The sequence below is a fragment of the Macaca nemestrina genome, chromosome 10, assembly GCF_043159975.1.
Source record: "Macaca nemestrina isolate mMacNem1 chromosome 10, mMacNem.hap1, whole genome shotgun sequence".
Taxonomy (NCBI): domain Eukaryota; kingdom Metazoa; phylum Chordata; class Mammalia; order Primates; family Cercopithecidae; genus Macaca; species Macaca nemestrina.
The window spans coordinates 85,647,525-85,666,002 of record NC_092134.1 but is presented as its reverse complement, the minus strand read 5'-3'; the positions used below and the strand labels follow the sequence as shown (position 1 = coordinate 85,666,002).

The window sequence follows — 18,478 nt, the reverse complement described above, 5'->3', positions numbered from 1 at the left end:
TGAGAATTTCAGAAGAAAATGCATGTGCCTGACGTGTTATCTGATGCATAGTAGATGGTCAATACACAGGGTTTCTGTCCTCATCCTTTCCCTTCCTGTGCCTCTTCTATGGAAAGCCCATCTCCCTGCCCCGCCATCAGGAGCCTGGGCTTTTAGCTTCCTTCCTGTGGTTTTACAAATATTGAGACACTCAATTGTCTCTGGGATGCTATGCCTTGGGGACAAAACCCAGCCCAGATAAGAAATGAGCAGCTCTCCCAGGGTTCTGAGGCTGGGGGACTTCCCACTGGCAAGGCCTCCTAAAGCTGGGCTAACCTGAAGCTGGGAATGATGTCTCTTCCTGGACGATCTTCCCTTTGGGAAAGTAAAAAGCACCAGGACATTTCTGTTTTAACTGGATCCCCGCTCCACCAGCCCATCTGGAACTCAGTACCACTCCCTGCACTGGGATGAGGAGGGTGGTGTGGTAAGAAGCTGCCTTGGGCATACAGCAGGATGGGGACATAGGACTCCACAGGAGAGAATTAGGCTGGGGTGGGGGTGGCTGACTTAGGGAAGAGCGCTGATTTAGGGATGGGATGGGCATCGCTTCTGGGCTGCTGGGTTCCCACGTGGTAGGGTGCTCCTGGGCAGGGACCCCTGATTTACTCCAGGCTGGTGCCGCTCTTTACCATGGATGCAGCGCTGTCTATGGGGACCAGGAAGCAGGTAGGAGGGGACGTGAAGTCTGATTCTAATCCCAGCTTGGCTACCAACTTGCTTTCTGATCCCAGTCCTGAGGTCTTTACCTTTCTGAATCTCAGATGATCCTTCTATTCTAAGTCAGTAGGACATCCTCTTCCTCCTGAGGTAGGAGAGGGGCCTCTTGGGCATCAGTGAGCCTGGCCCTGAGGGGAACTCTTGCAGCAGTGCCTTACGAACTGCAGCAGCGGAATCTCGTGCCAGTCTTGGTTAGCTGGAGCTTTAGAAACCAGGCCCTCTGCTTTGCAGAGGCTATCTTCTCTGCGGAGACGGGACTGTGCTGAGCACACCTTGTTGGTGCCCTCCCTAATGCCTCACCCTGAGCAGGGCCCACTGAGAATGTGTGTGAAGCCCCATAAGGCACCCAGGCCTCCAGCCTCCACTTCTTACTCTCTTCAGGATAAACACAGGAGCCAGGGCGTGGCAGGGACTAGGGTAGGAGAGATCAGCGTGCCCAGGCCTGCACCCTGTGGAGGTGCGGAGAAACCACAGCCCTGGAAACACCTTCCAGGGCTGCCAGTGTTGGCTGGGGAGCCACCAGACGAGGAGGGAGGAATCGTGACCCACAGAAGAGGATCCTAGGTCAAGGCCCAAAGAGGAGGCCCAGGGTGAGGGCCTCAGCTCTGCCTCTGTGTCCCAAAAACAGAGACTTTTTCTTCCCATTAAGGGAGAAATTTGCTATCCTCTAAGCCCTGTCCTGTGACTCTTCCTCTGTCCCTGACACATCTTCCTGTTACCTGACCTCTCCCCATCCCCCACCACCCCAAACGGTCCCATAGCCAGGAGGGTCTGCATCTCAGCAACATCCCCACCCCACTCCGACTCCTCAGACCCACAGCCAGGAGGGCCTGGGTTCTGTCCTAGGGCCCGGTGGGGGTCTGGATGCAGACAGCAGACAGGAGTGAGCAAGAGAAGGAGAGCAAGGAATGAGTGTGCAGAGGGCACCCATGCCCAGCTGGCCATGCTCCAGCCCAGAGACGGCCTGGCTGGCCCCTCCCAGCATCTGCTAAATTCAGTGGCTACTCTAGTTACCAAATAACTGTCCTAGAGCTCCGATGCAAAGTTCAAGTGTTGTTTTCAGTGGTGGGTCAGAATATCCATGTAAATATGCCACGTTGATCTTCTCCAACCACAGAGTGGGACAGGAAGTCCTATAGAATCACTCCTCTTTCTCCATCTGGATTCAGAGGGTCGTCCTAGAACCCAGTGCTTCCTCTGGCAGACTCTTTCCTCCTGGTCTCTCCCTGGCACAAGCCCTCAGATCTGTTCAAGGCACCAGAGAGGCTGGGAGGCTGGGGTGGGACAGAACGTGGATGCCAGCTATGCTCTGAATACTAATTCTCCCCATCACTCCTGCCCTTCCCAACCCACAGCAGCCCTCTCTCCCCAAGCCCAGAGAACCTGGGGTTCCTTGAATCTCATTCTTCCCTCTCCGTCCAAGTAACAGGGAGCTATGAAAAAAGAATGGCATCCTGGAGGAAGACCCTGACCCAGGAGTAGAAGGGACTACTCTCCTTCCAGAAGTGTCCTGCCTCTCCTTCCTCTCAGGTCCCACTCTGGAGGGACCCTTCCAGGGCCTCTGACACCAACACACAGATCCTCGAGAGGTGCACAGGGCCACTGAGTGCATCTGACCCTGGACTTCCAGCTGCCCTGTCACCAGCTGCTGGTCCCATGAGGCCCTGGCCCCAGACACTGGCAGCTACAGAGGAAGGGCCAGGCAGACCCTTCGCCCAAACTTGCAGGAGAATGGCCAAGGCCTTTCCCTGACTCCAGCTCAGGCCCAAACCCCACCCAGCCCCTGGACACTCACACTCCTTCATCATGCCGATGTCCACACAGCGTTTGAGCCGGCAGGCCTGGCAGTGGCGCCGGTTGTCCTTGGTGATGCGGCAGTCCCCGTTGAAAGGGCAGGTGAATAGTGCCTTCCGCTTCATGCTTCGCCTGCCGAGAGAGCACATAGCCTGCCCTGGGTCACTGAACTTCTGGCTCCTCGCCCTGTGACCACGGAGACCTGTCTTCTGGGCCCCCTGGTCTCCATTTCTCCAACAGAGGACATGGGGCCCACCCCAGCTGCCAGCCACTCTTACCTCTAGGTTGGGCACCAAACGATTCTTACTTCTCCTTTCATTGCCTGCCCAGCTCCCATTATGGCTTGTACTTACTTTTTTTCTTTTAATTTTTTTTTTTTTTTTTTGCGGGAACAGGGTGTTGCTTTGTAGCCCAGGCTGAAGTGCAGTGGCATGATCTCAGCTCACTGCAGTCTAGACCTCCTGGGTTCAAGTAATCCTCCTGCTTCAGCCTCCAGTGTGGCTGGGACTACAGGTGCATACCACCATGCCTGGCTAATTTTTTATTTTTTATAAAGATGGGGTCTCACTATGTTGTCCAGGCTAGTCTGGAACTCCTGGGCTGAAGCAATCCCCTCTCCTAGGCCTCCCACAGTGCTGGGATTACAAGTGTGAGCCACTGTGCCCCGACTCTTTTTTTTTTTTTGAGATGGAGTCTCACTCTGTCACCCAGGCTGCAGTGTAGTGGCTCACTCAGCTCATTGAAAGCTCCACCTCCCTGGTTCACACCATTCTCCTTCCTCAGCCTCCTGAGTAGCTGGGACTACAGGCACTCGCCACCACGCCCGGCTAATTTTCTTTTGTATTTTTAGTAGAGATGGGGTTTCACCATGTTAGCCAGGATGGTCTCAATCTCCTAACCTCATGATCCACCCGCCTCGGCCTCCCAAAGTGCTGGGATTACAGGCGTGAGCCACCATGCCGGGTCGCACCCCGACTCTTATACTTACTTTTACAGTACTCTGTTCCCCTTCCCATTTAAAAAAATTACACAGGAAATAACGCAAGTGCATTTCCCTAGAAAAAACCTTTTTAAATATTGAAATCTCCAGAGTAGCCAGCATAATAACATTTAACGAGCTGCTATGAGAAGTAAGGATGCTAGTCTCAGCATGAAGTCTTCTAGAGTCTAGAGACCTGTGACTGGAATAGCTCCTGTTCTGGGGATAGATGTGTACATGGAAGGGAGAAAAGGCCCAAACCATAGCTCTGGACATCCCAGAGCCTGCCCAGAAATAGAAGGGGCCAGACAAGCAGGTGGAAATCCTGAGGCCTGGCCTTGGATTTTTGAAAGGAAGAGGAAGCAGGAGCTCTGCAGGAACAGAAAACTAGAGCTGGGCACGGTGGCTCACGCCTGTAATCCTAGCACTTTGAGAGGCCGAGGTGGGCGGATCATCTGAGGTCGGGAGTTCAAGACCAGCCTGGCCAACATGCCAAAACCCCGTCTCTACTAAAAATACAAAAATTAGTTGGCCATGATGGTGCATGCCTGTAGTCCCCGCTACTTGGGGACTGGGGGCTGAAGCAGGAGAATTGCTTGAACCCAGGAGGCAGAGGTTGCAGTGGGCTGAGATCATGCCACTCCACTCTAGCCTGGGAAACCGAACAAGATCCTGTCTGGAAAAAAAAAAAAAAAAAACCCAGAAAACTACTAAAGTGTTCTTAGCTAGAAAGGTGGCACCCTTGAGGCCGGGCATGGTGGCTCAGGCCTGTAATCCCAGCATTTTGGGAGGCCGAGGTGGGTGGATCACAAGGTCAGGAGTTCAAGACCAGCCTGGTCAACATAGTGAAACCCCATCTCTGCTAAAAATACAAAAATTAGCAGGGCACGGTGGCACTTGCCTATAGTCCCAGCTACTCGGGAGGCTGTGGCAGGAGAATCGCTTGAATTTGGGAGGTGGCGGTTGTAGTGAGCCGAGATCACACCACTGCACTCCAGCCTAGGCAACAGAATGAGACTCTGTCTCAAAAGAAAAAAAAAAAAGAAAAGAAAGTGGCACCCTTGTAGCCTATGTAAGTTGTGTGTGTGTGTGTGTGCACAAGTGTGCAAGTTTAAGGGCTCATTTTCCTAATTCGAACATTCTCTCCCACTGCCAGTCACACCACGTGGACTTTGGGAGGCTGTAAAAGGACACCTCCCTGAGGCACGTCCCTAGAGGCTTTTCATCATCCATGTCCTGAGAGTCCTGTCCTCCTCCCAGCCCCAGCAGGAGTGGGTCCCACTTTTCTGACATAGTTAGTTGGGGAAAGATGGTGGCGGAATCACCGTCTGCATGAGCAGCAGCATCTTCCAAGGAACTGCTGAGTGTGAAGATGCCTAAGCCTTCCCAGCCAAAGCCCAGCCCCAACCATTTCCTTCCTGGAAATGAGCTGCTGACATCCGCTCAGGGACCACGCGTTAGTTAGGATTCTTGGTAAAACATGACTCACTGTTCATGTTCATTAGCACACACACGGGGTTGAGGGCAATCGCACTCATCAATTGACAAGCTTGCTCTAGCAAAGGGACAGCTGGGGACCACACTGACTCAGCCCCTGGGACAGAGAAGAGGTAAGAGTAGAGTTCTGCTGGCAGTCCCAGGCAGGCCCAGACTCTTAGATCCATAAAGGGCCCAAGAGACTGTCAGTGTAACTCCCTCCCTTTATACGTGGGAACACTGAGGTTAAGCAACTTATGGATGAGGATATTCAGCAAGAAGTGCAGGCTTCTAGGTCTGGAAGTCTTAGGGATCTGAGGCTTAGCCTTTAGCTTCCTGGATTGTTTTCAACCCCAGAAACTTAAAGTGCTCAGTGAAGTTGACGTCCCAAACAGCCCCAGGTGGCTCAAGGCCAAGAATGACCCAACAGTCAAGGAAGCAGCTGCTGTTGGTTTTGGACCTTGACTCTGGTACCGTGCTGTGATGACCCTCATCACCCAAGGGGCCTACCGCAGAGCCGGGGTTGTCAGGGAGGTGGAGCAGCACCAGGCTGTCAGGGGCTCCTTAGCTCCAAGTCAAGCCTGCCTCAGGCCCAGTCCTAACCCTGCAATAGCTAACAAGAGAGAAGTTATATGCCAGGCTTTTTTCCATCTTTGTGGAAACAAAAAGCCTTTTGCCTTTCACCTCTATTTGTTTACTGCCACTTTTCTGGAGGGACAAGAGACTATGGAAGTACCTTGAGAACTGTTAGCGTTCCCCAGAAATGAGATACAATCATCCCCACAGGGCACATCTGTATATTCCAGGACATGAGATTGGCGTCCCTCCCACCAACCTTGTGGTTCTTGAGGCTTCGTCCGTCACCACAAATGCTCAGGCTTCAGAATGCCCGTAATTCTCTAAACTTACTCAAGGACCAGAAGTTTCTATTTCAGAAGAAACTCTCATTTCCTTTTTTTTTTTTTTTTTTTTTTAAAACAACCAGACATTTCGCTCTGGTCGCTGAAGGGCTGCTCTGTCCTCCCACTGACTGTCTTGTCTGGTTCGGAGCTCTTCCTGTTAAACCTGCAAGGCCATGGGCACCAAGAAGACAGCACATCGTCAGCCTAGCGCAGCCACCACCTCCAGTGATGTGAACCAAAGCCTCTCAGCAGACCGGGCCTGGGGCTGAGAGCTTCCTGAGGCCCCAGGGCCTATCAGGGGCCCCGTCTGTCCTTCCCCAGGCTCCAGGGAGCCTGCATTTGACCCTCATTTGGGGGCAGCTCCAAGTGGAGCCAGCTGCAGGGTTGCTTGAAAAGAGATTCCACTGCTTCCCCATCTTTCTCTCATCTTTCTCATGTTGCTTTAAATATGAAGCTCCATCTCAGACGTCTATACACAGGAGGGTTGGAGATTGCCACTCAGCCCCACTTTTCCTGACAACAGGAATGAGGCTAGGAATGGGAAGAGAAAACAGTGCAGAGCTGAGTTAAGAGAAAGTACTGGGACTGGGCATGGTGGCATGAGCACGCCTGCAAGCCCAGCACTTTGGGAGGCTGAGGTGGGCAGATGGCTTGAGCTCAGGAGTTTGAGACCAACCTGGTCAACATGGTGAAACCCTGTATAAGATAAAAAAAATTTAGCCAGGCATGGTGGCATGCGCCTGTGGTCCCAGCTACTTGGGAGGCTAAAGTGGAAGGATGGCTTAAGCCGGTGAGGTCAAGGCTGCAGTGAACCAAGATTGCGCCACTGCACTTCAGTGTGGGTGATGAAGTGAGATCCTACCTCTAAAAATAAAAAATAAAAGAGAAAGTACTGGGGGTAAAAAAAAAAGTTTGGTGCTCTTGCTTCTGCTTAAGAGTTGTCATAAGAAGCCCGAGAACACTGAAAAAGAAGAGAACACCGTTAGGCTCTGGAGCGTGGGGTCGGTGTTCAGGGTGCAGAAAGCTTGATCGCCAGCTCCAACTGCCAGACCCAGGGGCTCCCTGGAACTCAGATCCCAGAGCTGGCCTTTGAGGTGTGTCTGGCTCAACATGTCTGTTTGCAGGGCCACAGATCCTCTTGGCTCAGAAGTCCTGTTCTTCCCTGTTCTCCCACCTTCCAAGGGCACTTCCACGTGTGTGGCTGTCATTTACTCTCTGCCCACGAGGAGTCAGGACAGCCAGACTGCCCAGCCCTGGCTCTATGCTTTGTCCTGAAGGTCCACACCCTACCCTGCCTTCCTCCCAATATTAATTGCCTGTGAGCTGGTTTGGATTTGAGAAACAAGAGCTTCAGGTTTCCATGAGAGCCCATTGCCTCAGCTGCTCTCTGAGCCTGGACCCTGTCATCCTCTGGTTGGTTGGCATTTATACCCCAGCTCAGGAAGAGGGGTAGGGGTGGGGCAACCAAGCTAAATATAGATGCAGTTTCTAGAAAGCCAGGGGTGAGAGAGGACATTGACTGATTCTCATGCCAGAGACCAATTTATCAAAACAGAAAGAGACAAAAACCTCACAAAAGCATCAAGAGCCTGGGGCCAGGGCCTCAGGCCTGGGACAGTTGGGCCTTTCTCCAGTAGGTGGCCTCTGCCAGCAGAGACACACGTTGCATAACCCAGGCGTAGGGTCAACTATCCCCTCTGGGCTCTGTCTCCACTGCACTGAGTGTCACAGAGATCCCAGCGTCTGCTCAGGATACAGGAACTAGTGAAAGCTCCTGATCTGAAAGAGCTATGTGAGGTGCTGGGAATGCTAAACTGGATTGATTATGGTGATCATTTCACAATGTATATGTATAGCAGAACATTGAGTTGTGCACCTGAAATACACACCATATCTATCTGTCAATTATACCCCAGTGAATCTAAAGGAATAAAAAGACCTATATCATTTGATAGGGGCCTACATGTATGTGAGAGGCAGCATCAGGGGGTTCTCCTCAGGTGGGTTTAGAAAAACATTAAAGGACAGTTCACACTGTAGAAAAGAGCACAGACTTTTGTTTTTTTTTTTTTAGGGCAACTGGCAATGTGAATCAAGCATGTTAAACGCACAGACATTTAACGCAGTAAAGCCACTTCCAGGTATCTATCCTGTGGGTAGATCTTTCCTTGGGCCCAACGGTGGTTACTGCAGCTCTGTCTGGAGAAGCCAAACACTGAACCTAAATGCCCATGACAGAGGACTGTTTTCTTCTTTCTTTCTTTTTTTTTGAGACAGAATTTCACTCTGTCACCCAAGCTGGAGTGCAGCAGCACGATCTGGGCTCACTGCAGCCTCTGCCTCCCAGGTTCAATCAATTCTCCTGCTTCAGCCTCCCCAGTACCTGGGATTAGAGGCATGTGCCACCACACCCGGTCAATTTTTTGTATTTTTAGTAGAGATGGGGTTTCACCATGTTGGCCAGACTGGTCTCAAACTCCTGACTTCAAGTGATCCACCCACCTCGGCCTCCCAAAGTGCTGGGATTATAGGCATGAGCCACTGCGCCCAGTCAGGACTGGTTTCTTTTCTTAGGGAACCTCCATATAATACTCTGTGACTATGAAACAGAAATAGGAAGAATACTGAAATGGGAATGAGCTTGAAGAAGTGTTCTTTAGTAGATAAAACCAAGATGCAGAATGGTGATGGGTGTGCACACATACATACATGCAAACACACACACATACACACAAACACACACATACTCACTTTTACATAAAGAATCTGGAAGCGAACACGATGAGCTGGCAACAGCGACAGCTTCCCAGAGGAGGCAGGGAACTAAGAATTGGGTTGAATAGGTGATTTACTTTTTTTTTTTTTTGAGACGGAGCCTTGCTCTGTCGCCCAGGCTGGAGTGCAGTCCCGCGATCTTGGCTCACTGCAAGCTCTGCCTCCTGGGTTCACACCATTCTCCTGCCTCAGCCTCCCCAGTAGCTGGGACTACAGGCACCCGCCACCACGCCCGGCTAATTTTTTGTATTTTTAATAGAGACAGGAAGCTGTTGGCTTTTTAAAAAGCCATATTATGACATTACATTTAAAAAATCCACTACCCACTACAACTACCTAAACATTAAAAATGAAATACAGTATTTGGTTAGATTGATCTGTTTGAGTTTAAATCTTAAAGCACAACCTTGGCCAAGTTACTTAACCTTCCCATGCTTTAGTTTCCACATCTGTAAAATGGGAGCAACATTTCAGAGAGGGTTGTAAGGACTAAATAAAGGAAAAAGGAACAGGACCTGGACAAAGGAAACCCTAAATAAAGGGAAAGAAGAGAAACTAGCAGAAAGAGGCAGTGGGAGGGAGTGCTGAGAGTGAAAGTAGATTTTAGAGTAGATTTTAACCATCTTATTAAGAATTTGAGACCCTGGAAGCAGACACCATGTCTTAGGCCTGCTCTCTGGGTGCCTAGCATGGGAGCCTGCAGGCAGCAGAGTTTGAAACCATATTGCTGTTTTATATGCTATAGCTCCTGATGTCTAGAGCCACAGCCCCCTGTGCTAGTTACAGCAACCACTGTCCAGTTCTGTTGAGCACCAGCCAGTTCTACCAGCCAGCCTGTTGAGTTCTGTTGAGCACCAGTCCAGTTCTGTTGAGCACCAGCCAGCCTTTGACTGACATGAAGCTCTCTCAGAGCCCCTGGCCCAGCCCTTCCCTCTTCATACCTCCTTCTGTTTAGGAACCTCTTTTCAGAGACCACTGCCAACACATCACACAGTTACACTTTCCAAGTTCCATGTTAGAGGAAAGGAAGAAAGGATCGTCTGTCCACAAAACTAAGACACTAAAAAGGGATAATGATACTAGTGATCACCATTGGAAGCTTTCTAGGTCAGTATTTTACATACTATCGCCAATGTTCTCGACAACCTTTTGGGTAGGTATTATCCCTGTTTTACAAGTGACACAAAAAAGCACAGGAAAGTTAAATAACTTGCTTTAAGTCACACAGCTAGCAAGTGTGAAAGCTGGAATTAGAATCAAGATCTGTTTGACTCCAAGGAATCTGATTGATATAGTTTGGCTCTGTGTCCCCACCCAAATCCCATCTTGAATTATAATCCCCATGTGTCAAAGGAGGGGCCTGCTGGGACATGAGTGGATCATGGGGACAGATTTCCTCCTTGTTGTTCTTGTGATACTGAGTGAATTTTCACAAGATCTGATGGTTTTAAAGTGTAGCACTTCCCCCTTCACTTGCTCTCTCTCTCTCTTTCCTGCTGCCATGTAAGACAGGCCTTGCTTCCCCTTTCCCTTCCACCATGATTGTAAGTTTCCTGAGGCTTCCCCATCCATACAGAACCATGAGTCAATTAAACCTCTTTCTTTATAAATTAGTCAGTCTTGGGTAGTTCTTTATAGCAGTGTGAATATGGACTAATACACTGATCTTCATATATACTATGGTCCTCATCAGGAATGTACCATCTCTCAATCCAAGCTACAGCAGCAGTCAAAAACATGCTTTCCCAAAGTCCAGGAGCATGAAGTAGGAGGCTGTTTGAAGGACTCCTCCAGGACAAATCCCCCTAGGGATTCAAGCAGTCTCTAGAAGGATGCTTTGGAAGTGTGGGGTCACATCTGACCATGCTCTCCACTGGCCCTGTATAACCCAAGCACAGGGAAGATCTCAAGTGTGTGCTGAGTGCAAAGTCATGCAAATGAGCCCTGATTAGAGTGCTGAATTTCAAAAGAAATAAAAGAATGACAAAAAGGTAATGTTAAATCCTATCCTTGCAGCTGTCTTCTTGATAGCTTCAGTGACCTTCCCTCTCCAAATATTCTGGCCTCCTCGACCCAAGCTTCTGAACCATTACTCTTGGACCATCCATAGATCACCCCACTCATTCTCTTTCATTCACATCCATGAACATCTGTGAATGGAGGCTGGCTGCCAAACTGGACCTGGACAAAGTCTCTCCAGCACCACTGACTTCTTGGTCACTCATTTACTTGTGCCCATAGAATACCCCGTGTGGCTGTTCCTCCCTTTTTTCTCTATTTTCTCTCCTTTAAGCAGTTTAGGTTTTAAATTCCTGGACATCTGCCCTATTTCTCTGCTTCCCTTCACATCAGGTTGCTAGAAGAGCCACAAATTTCAGTGGGGTGACCTTCCTGAATGCCAGAACATTCCTCATGTTCCTGGATCCGCGCCAGCCTACCTTTTGCCCCCTGCACTCTGCATGACCCACAATTAACAAAGTCTTCATGGAGCTAGGACGCGAAAACGCACTTCTCTGCACTGTCTTTGTTAGCTTGTAGCTTGTAGCACACAGCTGCACAGCGTCCTGATTAAAGCATCCCAACAGGGAGGAAGAAGACAAGATAAGCAGGCAAATGATGACCTGTTTCTCATCCTGCCTTCCAGGATCAGCTCTTAAACCTCACCATCCACCTTCATTCTCTTCATCAAAGGGGTTCCTCTGATTTTCTTCTCTGTCCATTACACCTTTCCTTTGTATCAGATCCCGGACAAAGCCATCCATGACCATATTCATCCACATGCATATACATATATGGATTATCCACTATATATATCATTTGGAATAGACCTATTCCAAATGTTTTTCCTCCTCTGGCTCTTACTTATGCTTTAGTTGTTAACATATAGCCAAGAGGTGTCTGGCCATCTACAAGCCTGCCTGTGCCAACCTTATATTCACACTGGAAATATCATCTTTCTCTGAGGATGTCCCTGTATTCCAGAATATCAAGAAGCACAAGCAACATGAAAGAGCTGGCCGAAGGAATTGACCAGCAATGGCCTCTAATGCCCGATCATAGATCAATAGAAGTGTGATCCCTCTCTAATCTTCTAACCATCATCACACTTCAGCTAGATTATGAGTCTTAGACTAGTTTTGATGAGAACAACTAGCTCCTAGAGCAGTTTAGTTAACTATCTTAGAAGCCAAACCAAATACTAGATGGTCAAATGGGATTGAATTCCTGGTTTCCAGGGCTTGGAAAACAGCTGGTGACCCAACATTCAAGCAATGCTGTCTATCAATAATTAACAGGAAAGGGCCAAGCAAGCTCCTTGAGAGCAAGGACTTAGTTGCTGTCATCTCTGTGTTCCCAAGGATGCAAGGATGCAGCGCCCACCATAGAGAAGGTACAGACCACTGATATTGTCCTTGCTTCCTGGGATCAGAGTTTCACAAACAGATGTAAGCGACCACAGGGTTCTCAAGCAACTATGTAGACCAGACCAAAATGGAAAACTTCCAAATAAAATTTGGATGAAGCAAAGAAGGAGAAGCAGGCATCAAGGGTGGAAGAAGGGGAGAAATGATGTATGTATAGCTGATTCTCATTATTCACGGTAGTAATGGTCTATAAAGTCACTGTGGACACTGGATTAGTGAATATTGAAACATTGTTCCTGGGGGAAACACAGGGTGAGGTTTCTGCAAGCCTCTGGTCACAAAATTTTCATCAACTGATCAACACATCACCTTGTCTTATGTGAGTTTTCTGTTTAACGACATCTTATTCAATAGATACTGTTGATTTGTTAACATTGAACAAACAGCCAGCAGCAATGTTGTCTGCAGGAAGCTTGTCTAACACACCTAGTTTCCCTGTAAGGCACATCACAGCCTTGCACTTAGGAACACCAGACAGCAGTGCAGCACTACACTTGGGAACTGTTTTAAACAGCAAAGTCACCAACAAAAATCACAAAAAGGCAAAAAAGGTAGCACTAAATAGATTGTGAAGACCCTGGCTGGGAAGATAGGTGCCAAGCCACGCGAGTTTTTCACTGCTCTGCACATGTTCACAAATGACCACAAAGGGGCTGCAAGTATTGATTTTGGTAAATTTTAGCAAGAGGGCAGATTTGCAAATACAGAATCCATGAATAATGAAGATTGACTATCTGCGTGTGTGTGTGTGTGTGTGTGTGTGTGCACGTGTGTTTATTTACATATCAAACAAAATTCAGAACCTTGCAGCTGTCTTTCTTGACAGCTTCAGTGACCTTCCCTCAAGTTTCTGAACATTACTCTTGGACAATCCATAGATAACCCCACTCACTCTCTTTCATCCACATCCTCAAGCAAGTGACAGACATGTTGGCCCTTTAGAATGTAGCAGCCTGACTTAGTCATCAAGACAGGGACAGTAAAGATCTAAGTAAGGTAGACTGAGGACAGGGTAACAAGACAAAACCAGTCTGCAGCCCATAGTGCCAGGCATTGCAAGCAGTGGTTGTGACCAACAGCCAGCAACAGACTCTAAGGGCTCTTGTGGAGGTGGATTGATGGTGGGTTATGGTGGCATCATGTGCCCACAAGCAACACAGTCACTCTGTCAGTCTGTGGTGACACAGACTACAAACATACCATCCTTCTTCATTCTGCCATCTTCCACACTCAGCCCGGGGCATGACAGGACCTGTCCTCCCTCCACCCAGATGCCTCACACATTCCTGTCCTGAGGATTCCCAGCCTAGTGGTGTGTCCAAGGGCAGCAACTACAGATGCATAGCAGTCAGAGCCACTCCAGTGAGGAACTGGCGTTCAATATGTCACCACTCAACCAGCTGCCATCTAAGATTCTCATTTCCCAGAACTGGATCTCAGGGGGAAGGAGGCCTAGGAGGAGAGAGTGGATTTGAGGGTAGAGACTCCATAACCAAATGTTTTGGTTGCAGATTGACAAGATATGACTTTCGGTGAGAAACTCCATATTGACAGCTCCTAGCCCAATGCCAGATCATAAATGCTGATTCAAGTCTGGTGAGGGAATGAGTGAAAGAAACACAAGGCCAGACATGGTGGCTCATGCCATTAATCGTAGAACTTTGGGAGGCCAAGATGGAAGGATCGTTTGGGCCCAGGAGTTTGAGACCAGCCTGGGCAACATAGGGAGGCCCCATCACTATAAAAAAATTAAACACACACGCACACACACACACACGAGGAAAGTGACTGGCTTGCTGGCTGGCTGCGCGACTTTTGTTTATTTTATGAGAGCATGGTTCCATGAAGGGCAGTAGTAGTGGCCCATCAGGCTAAAAAATCTCAGCTTTTTTCATCAGACTGAAAAAGTGTTTTTCAAAGCACTTTTTTACATGCCATCTCATTAATCCTCAGATTAACACTATGTAGCAGAGGGGCTGGATATCAATACATGCATGACATTAGTTGAGTTAATTAAAGCCTAGAGATGTCAAGGACATCCATTTGAGCAAGGATATCCCATAAATTATTGCCATGGCCAGCACCCCAGACCATGCCTTTCTGATGGGTTTCATGGTAGTAAGCAGGCTCTGAGGTGTGCATTAGATTCCCCCTTCCTTAGCACTCAAGGCAGCCCCCCACGTCCCAGGACCTGGCAGAAAAGGGTTCATGTGTCACCTGGGACACACAACCAGGGCTCTAGAAGGCCCACCCTGCAGGATGTGTGGACCTCTGGCCCGAGGATTGGCAAATGCAGCAACAGGACTTAGAGCCAGCGATGCTGCTTGTCTGGTTCCCCGAGCTGGGGAGTAGGTTGCCAGGAAGCCAAGCGGGCAGTCAGTGCCAGGCCAAACAGGCAATTAGCACCCACAGAAATCCCGCTGCCCAGCAATTGCTCAAGGCCATGAAACTCTGGGCCTGCTGATTCCTGGGGCAGAGGGCAGGTGAATTGGGAGCTTGTGTTGACAGAGAGCCCCCAAGTCCTTGAGTAAGAGTCCCACACAAGCACCTGGACTTGAATTCACTGTGCTCCCAAGGCGAGGAGAGCACTCCAGTTTAGACAACCAAGCCGACCTCAGCATCCTCCTCTGGACTTGATTTGTGCTTTCCTCATTTGATGGTTAGAGCCCTGCCATAGTCACCTCCAGTCTAGACTGCTAGACAGAAGCTCTGTTTTGGCTGCCTTCTTTCAGGCTACTGTCTCTGTCTCTCCAATACATGCCAAACGCTAATTTCTCATGATTCCCAGTTCCTGCCCCAATTCACCCCTTTCCCACCCTCCCACCCTGGCTTTGGATGGGAACCTCCAGTGCTTTTCCCACACCTATCACACCTGTAATCCTGGGCTCATGTAAGGGGAGTGTGTTGGTAAAGAAGCTGGCCCTGATACAGGAATGCAGGTATATTCCTGACACTGCCTGGGTGTTCCAAGGTTGACTTTCAGACCAGGACAAACAATCCTTGGGTGAAGACACGGGTACAGATCATGATGACCCGACAAGAGGTGCCATTTCCCATGTTCCAAGGAACAGTTTGGATTGGATGGAAAGGCAAGCTCTGAAGCCATGTTCTTGGGCTTTCCCCAAAGACATGCCTGTGTCTTGAGTGAGGAAGCTATGATCATCAACAGGGAGGAGGTTCATTCTGGAAGGACGGACACATGGGTTGGTGCAGGAGGCTATGGGTCACAGGTGTAATAGAAAGACAGAAACCCACACAGCAACCTCAGGAAAGCAATTTCCAAGTGAGTCAGGGGACACATCTGGAGCTGAGAGGAGGGAAAAGAAGAAAGCACTCACCAAGACCTTCCTGCTCCTATGGCTGTGAGCGCCGCATGTTCCATGGACATTACAAGGAAGGAGACGTGAAAAATTCAAGGGCTCCCTTCATGGAAACACCTTGCTTCTTCTCCCTCCCTTTCCCTTGGGGAGAGCCTGGGAAGAAGCCTCACCTGAAGAAACCTTTGCAGCCTTCACAGGTCATAGCATTGAAGTGAAAGCCCGTGGCTCGATCTCCACACACCCCACAGATCCGGGGCACATTCCGGTCGAAGTCTCCAGGGTCAGGCAGGGAAGTGCTGGCTGCCATTGCCTCCATCCCTGTAAGAACAGCAAGCAGGCCACGGTCAGAGCCAGAATCAGTGCCAGGGCCAGCTGGCATCCTTGGTGCCACCCACCCCCTAGCCTCATCCCACCGCCCCCATCTCCCACCCCCAGGGAGCTCAGCCAGGGTGGGCATCTCCCCAGGGCCCAGGCCTGGGCACAGTGCCTTTTGAGCCCTCATATATGATTCTCCCTACAAAGCTGGCTCAGAGCATGGCTTGGAATCAGCTGCCTGGTTTCAGATGTTGCATCTGTCAGGCTAACTTGGGTTTAGTGGTTCATCTCTGCATGCCCCCACTGTCTGCATTGGAAAAGGTGTTTTACTTCCAGGCTGCAAGGATCATATGAATGAACCCATGCATACTACTGGCACTAGCTCTGCCTCAGGCACAGACCTGAACCAGGTCGGGGGCTTCTATCCTGCCCAATGCCCTCTCCAAGGGAAAACGAGAGTCCTCCCTCAGCCTCAGCACCTACATGTGAAGAGAAACCCTTAGGCCTCCTCCTCTTGAGGGTGAGGAGTGATTTTGGTGGTTTAGGTGCCCTGGTCATTCCAGCCCCAGCTCCTTGCAACCATAAAGCTCAGGGCTAATAGGCTTATGCCCCTTTTGTTCTGGTACCAAGATGATCAAAATTTCAAGATACATCCCCCCTTTTTTGGGCAATAATACTTAAAACATTATTTTGAATGTTCTTCTGAGTCATGTGAGTCCTATACAATTAATTGTGTTTTCAGAGATGGTTTTTATAAATAGGCATTATCATCTAGAGATGGATTTCACACTTGAGGAAAAGTAGAAGAGACAGAAGAAACGAAAGGCCACAGCTTTGAGAGGGCCTTCTCAGGAAGCAGCTGGCGTGACTCTTTCATTAGCCAAAACTGGGCCCTCGGCTTTGCCTGCTGCGTCTAATCTTGTCTACTGTTAGGCTCAGAGATGATTCTGGAATACCTCAGACTGCCCTAAAATGCTTTCAGACCCCACTGCCTCCCAGTTCTCCCAACTTTATCCGAATCCTCAAAAGGGTCATTACAGGTTTCAGTGACCCCTTTGACCCAAGGCAAAGGGTCCTTCATGTCAGAAGAAAAATAAGAAAGAAAGCCAGGAAAGAAGAAACAAGAACCCACTCCATCCCAGGGTACCATTTCCTCCTGCCCCTGGGTGACAGAGGCAGATTCTGGGGGCCCTTGGGAGGCTCTGAGCTACTTTTCAATGACTAGGCCCATGATCTCTGATAGAGGGTGTGGAATATCGAAGCTCATTAAGTCTTATTTCACCTTCATACCACTCCATGGTGTAGATGCTATTATCATCATCCCCTTTACAAATGAGGCCCAGAGAAGCCCAAACTTTAAGACACGTCTAGAAACTACTACTGCCAAATGAATAAAACAAATACTATCTAAAAATTCCCCAAAGAGCTTCACACCAAGGGAAAGAAGTGGTGCAGAAAAGCAAGAATATAGTATTGCCAGTCCCAAAGGGACAGAGGGAATCCCGGTCACAGACAGACCTCGGAGATTCCCTAACCTCATTTAGCTTTTCTTTTTCTGGAAACCTTAATATATCAGGTTGGTGCAAAAGTAATTGTGGTTTTGGCCATTGAAAATAATGGCAAAGATCGTAATTACTTTTGAACCATCCTAATAATAATAGTGACACTATTGCTAATTTCATTCACAGCTAGACTTATACTTGTTAAACTCTAATGTATATATAATATATACATTAAGTATACATTAAATATACATTAATACATACTTTTATATAAAGTTTAGCAAGTATATATACATTAAAGTTTAGCAAGTATAAATATATACTTACATATAAAGAGAGAAGCACTTTCAGAAAAAGAACAAAGATCATTGTAGTGATAGCAAAGACATGGAATCAACCCAGGTGCCCATCAACTCTGGACTGATAAAGAAAATGCAGTGTATATGTGTGTGTGTGTGTGTGTGTGTATGTGTGTGTGTATATATATGTGTGTGTGTATATATGTATATGTACATATATATGTATATGCAATATATGTGTATATGTGTGTGTATATATATACATACACACACACACATATACATGTATACACACATACCCACACACACACTGAAATGCTATGCAACCATAAAAAAGAACAAAATCGAGTCCTTTGTCCTTTGCAGCAACATGGATACAGCTGGAGACCATTATCCTAAGGAAACTAAGCCAGAAACAGAAAACCAAATAGCCCATGTTCTCACTTATAAGTGGGAGCTAAACATCATGTACATATGGACATAAAGATGAGAACAATGGACACTGGGAATACAAGTGGACAGGGGCAGGGGCTGAAAAACAACCTATTGGGTACTATGCCCTCAACCTGGGAGACAATTCATTCATACTCAAAATCTCAGTATCATGCAATATACCTTTGTAACAAACCTGCACAGGCACCCCCTTAACCTATAAGAAAATTTCAGAAAAAAAGAACAAAGGAATGATTAACAGAAACCTTTGGAGAGATAAGATTGGGGAGGGGTATGTGTTATGTAGTAGCCGTATTCTATTTCTTTGAGTAGTGAGCATATGGTATCTTCTTATTATTACTATTATCAAAACACTACATCTATGTTTTGTACATCTGTGTTTGCATGCCCTTCTGAATATATAAACATTTCATAATTTAAAAACAATTAGAAATAGAAAAGTGCTTGTGGGTCTATCAACATTGTCCCGAAAGACCATC

At 48.2% G+C, this 18,478-nt stretch overlaps 1 protein-coding gene across 3 annotated transcripts in view; it reads right to left on the bottom strand.

Moving 5' to 3' along the window:
* The window catches only part of LOC105470057 (vitamin D receptor), a 70,253-nt gene that overhangs the window by 28,269 nt on the left and 23,506 nt on the right, over positions 1–18,478 (bottom strand). For all 3 annotated transcript variants that reach the window (XM_011721785.2, XM_011721782.2, XM_071071821.1), the window contains 2 exons: positions 15,601–15,748; positions 2,555–2,685 (listed from right to left, as the gene is read on the bottom strand). In XM_011721785.2, coding sequence (XP_011720087.1) covers positions 2,555–2,685; positions 15,601–15,746 — 277 coding nt within the window. In that variant the 5' untranslated portion in view covers positions 15,747–15,748. The remainder of the gene's footprint in view (positions 1–2,554; positions 2,686–15,600; positions 15,749–18,478) is intronic.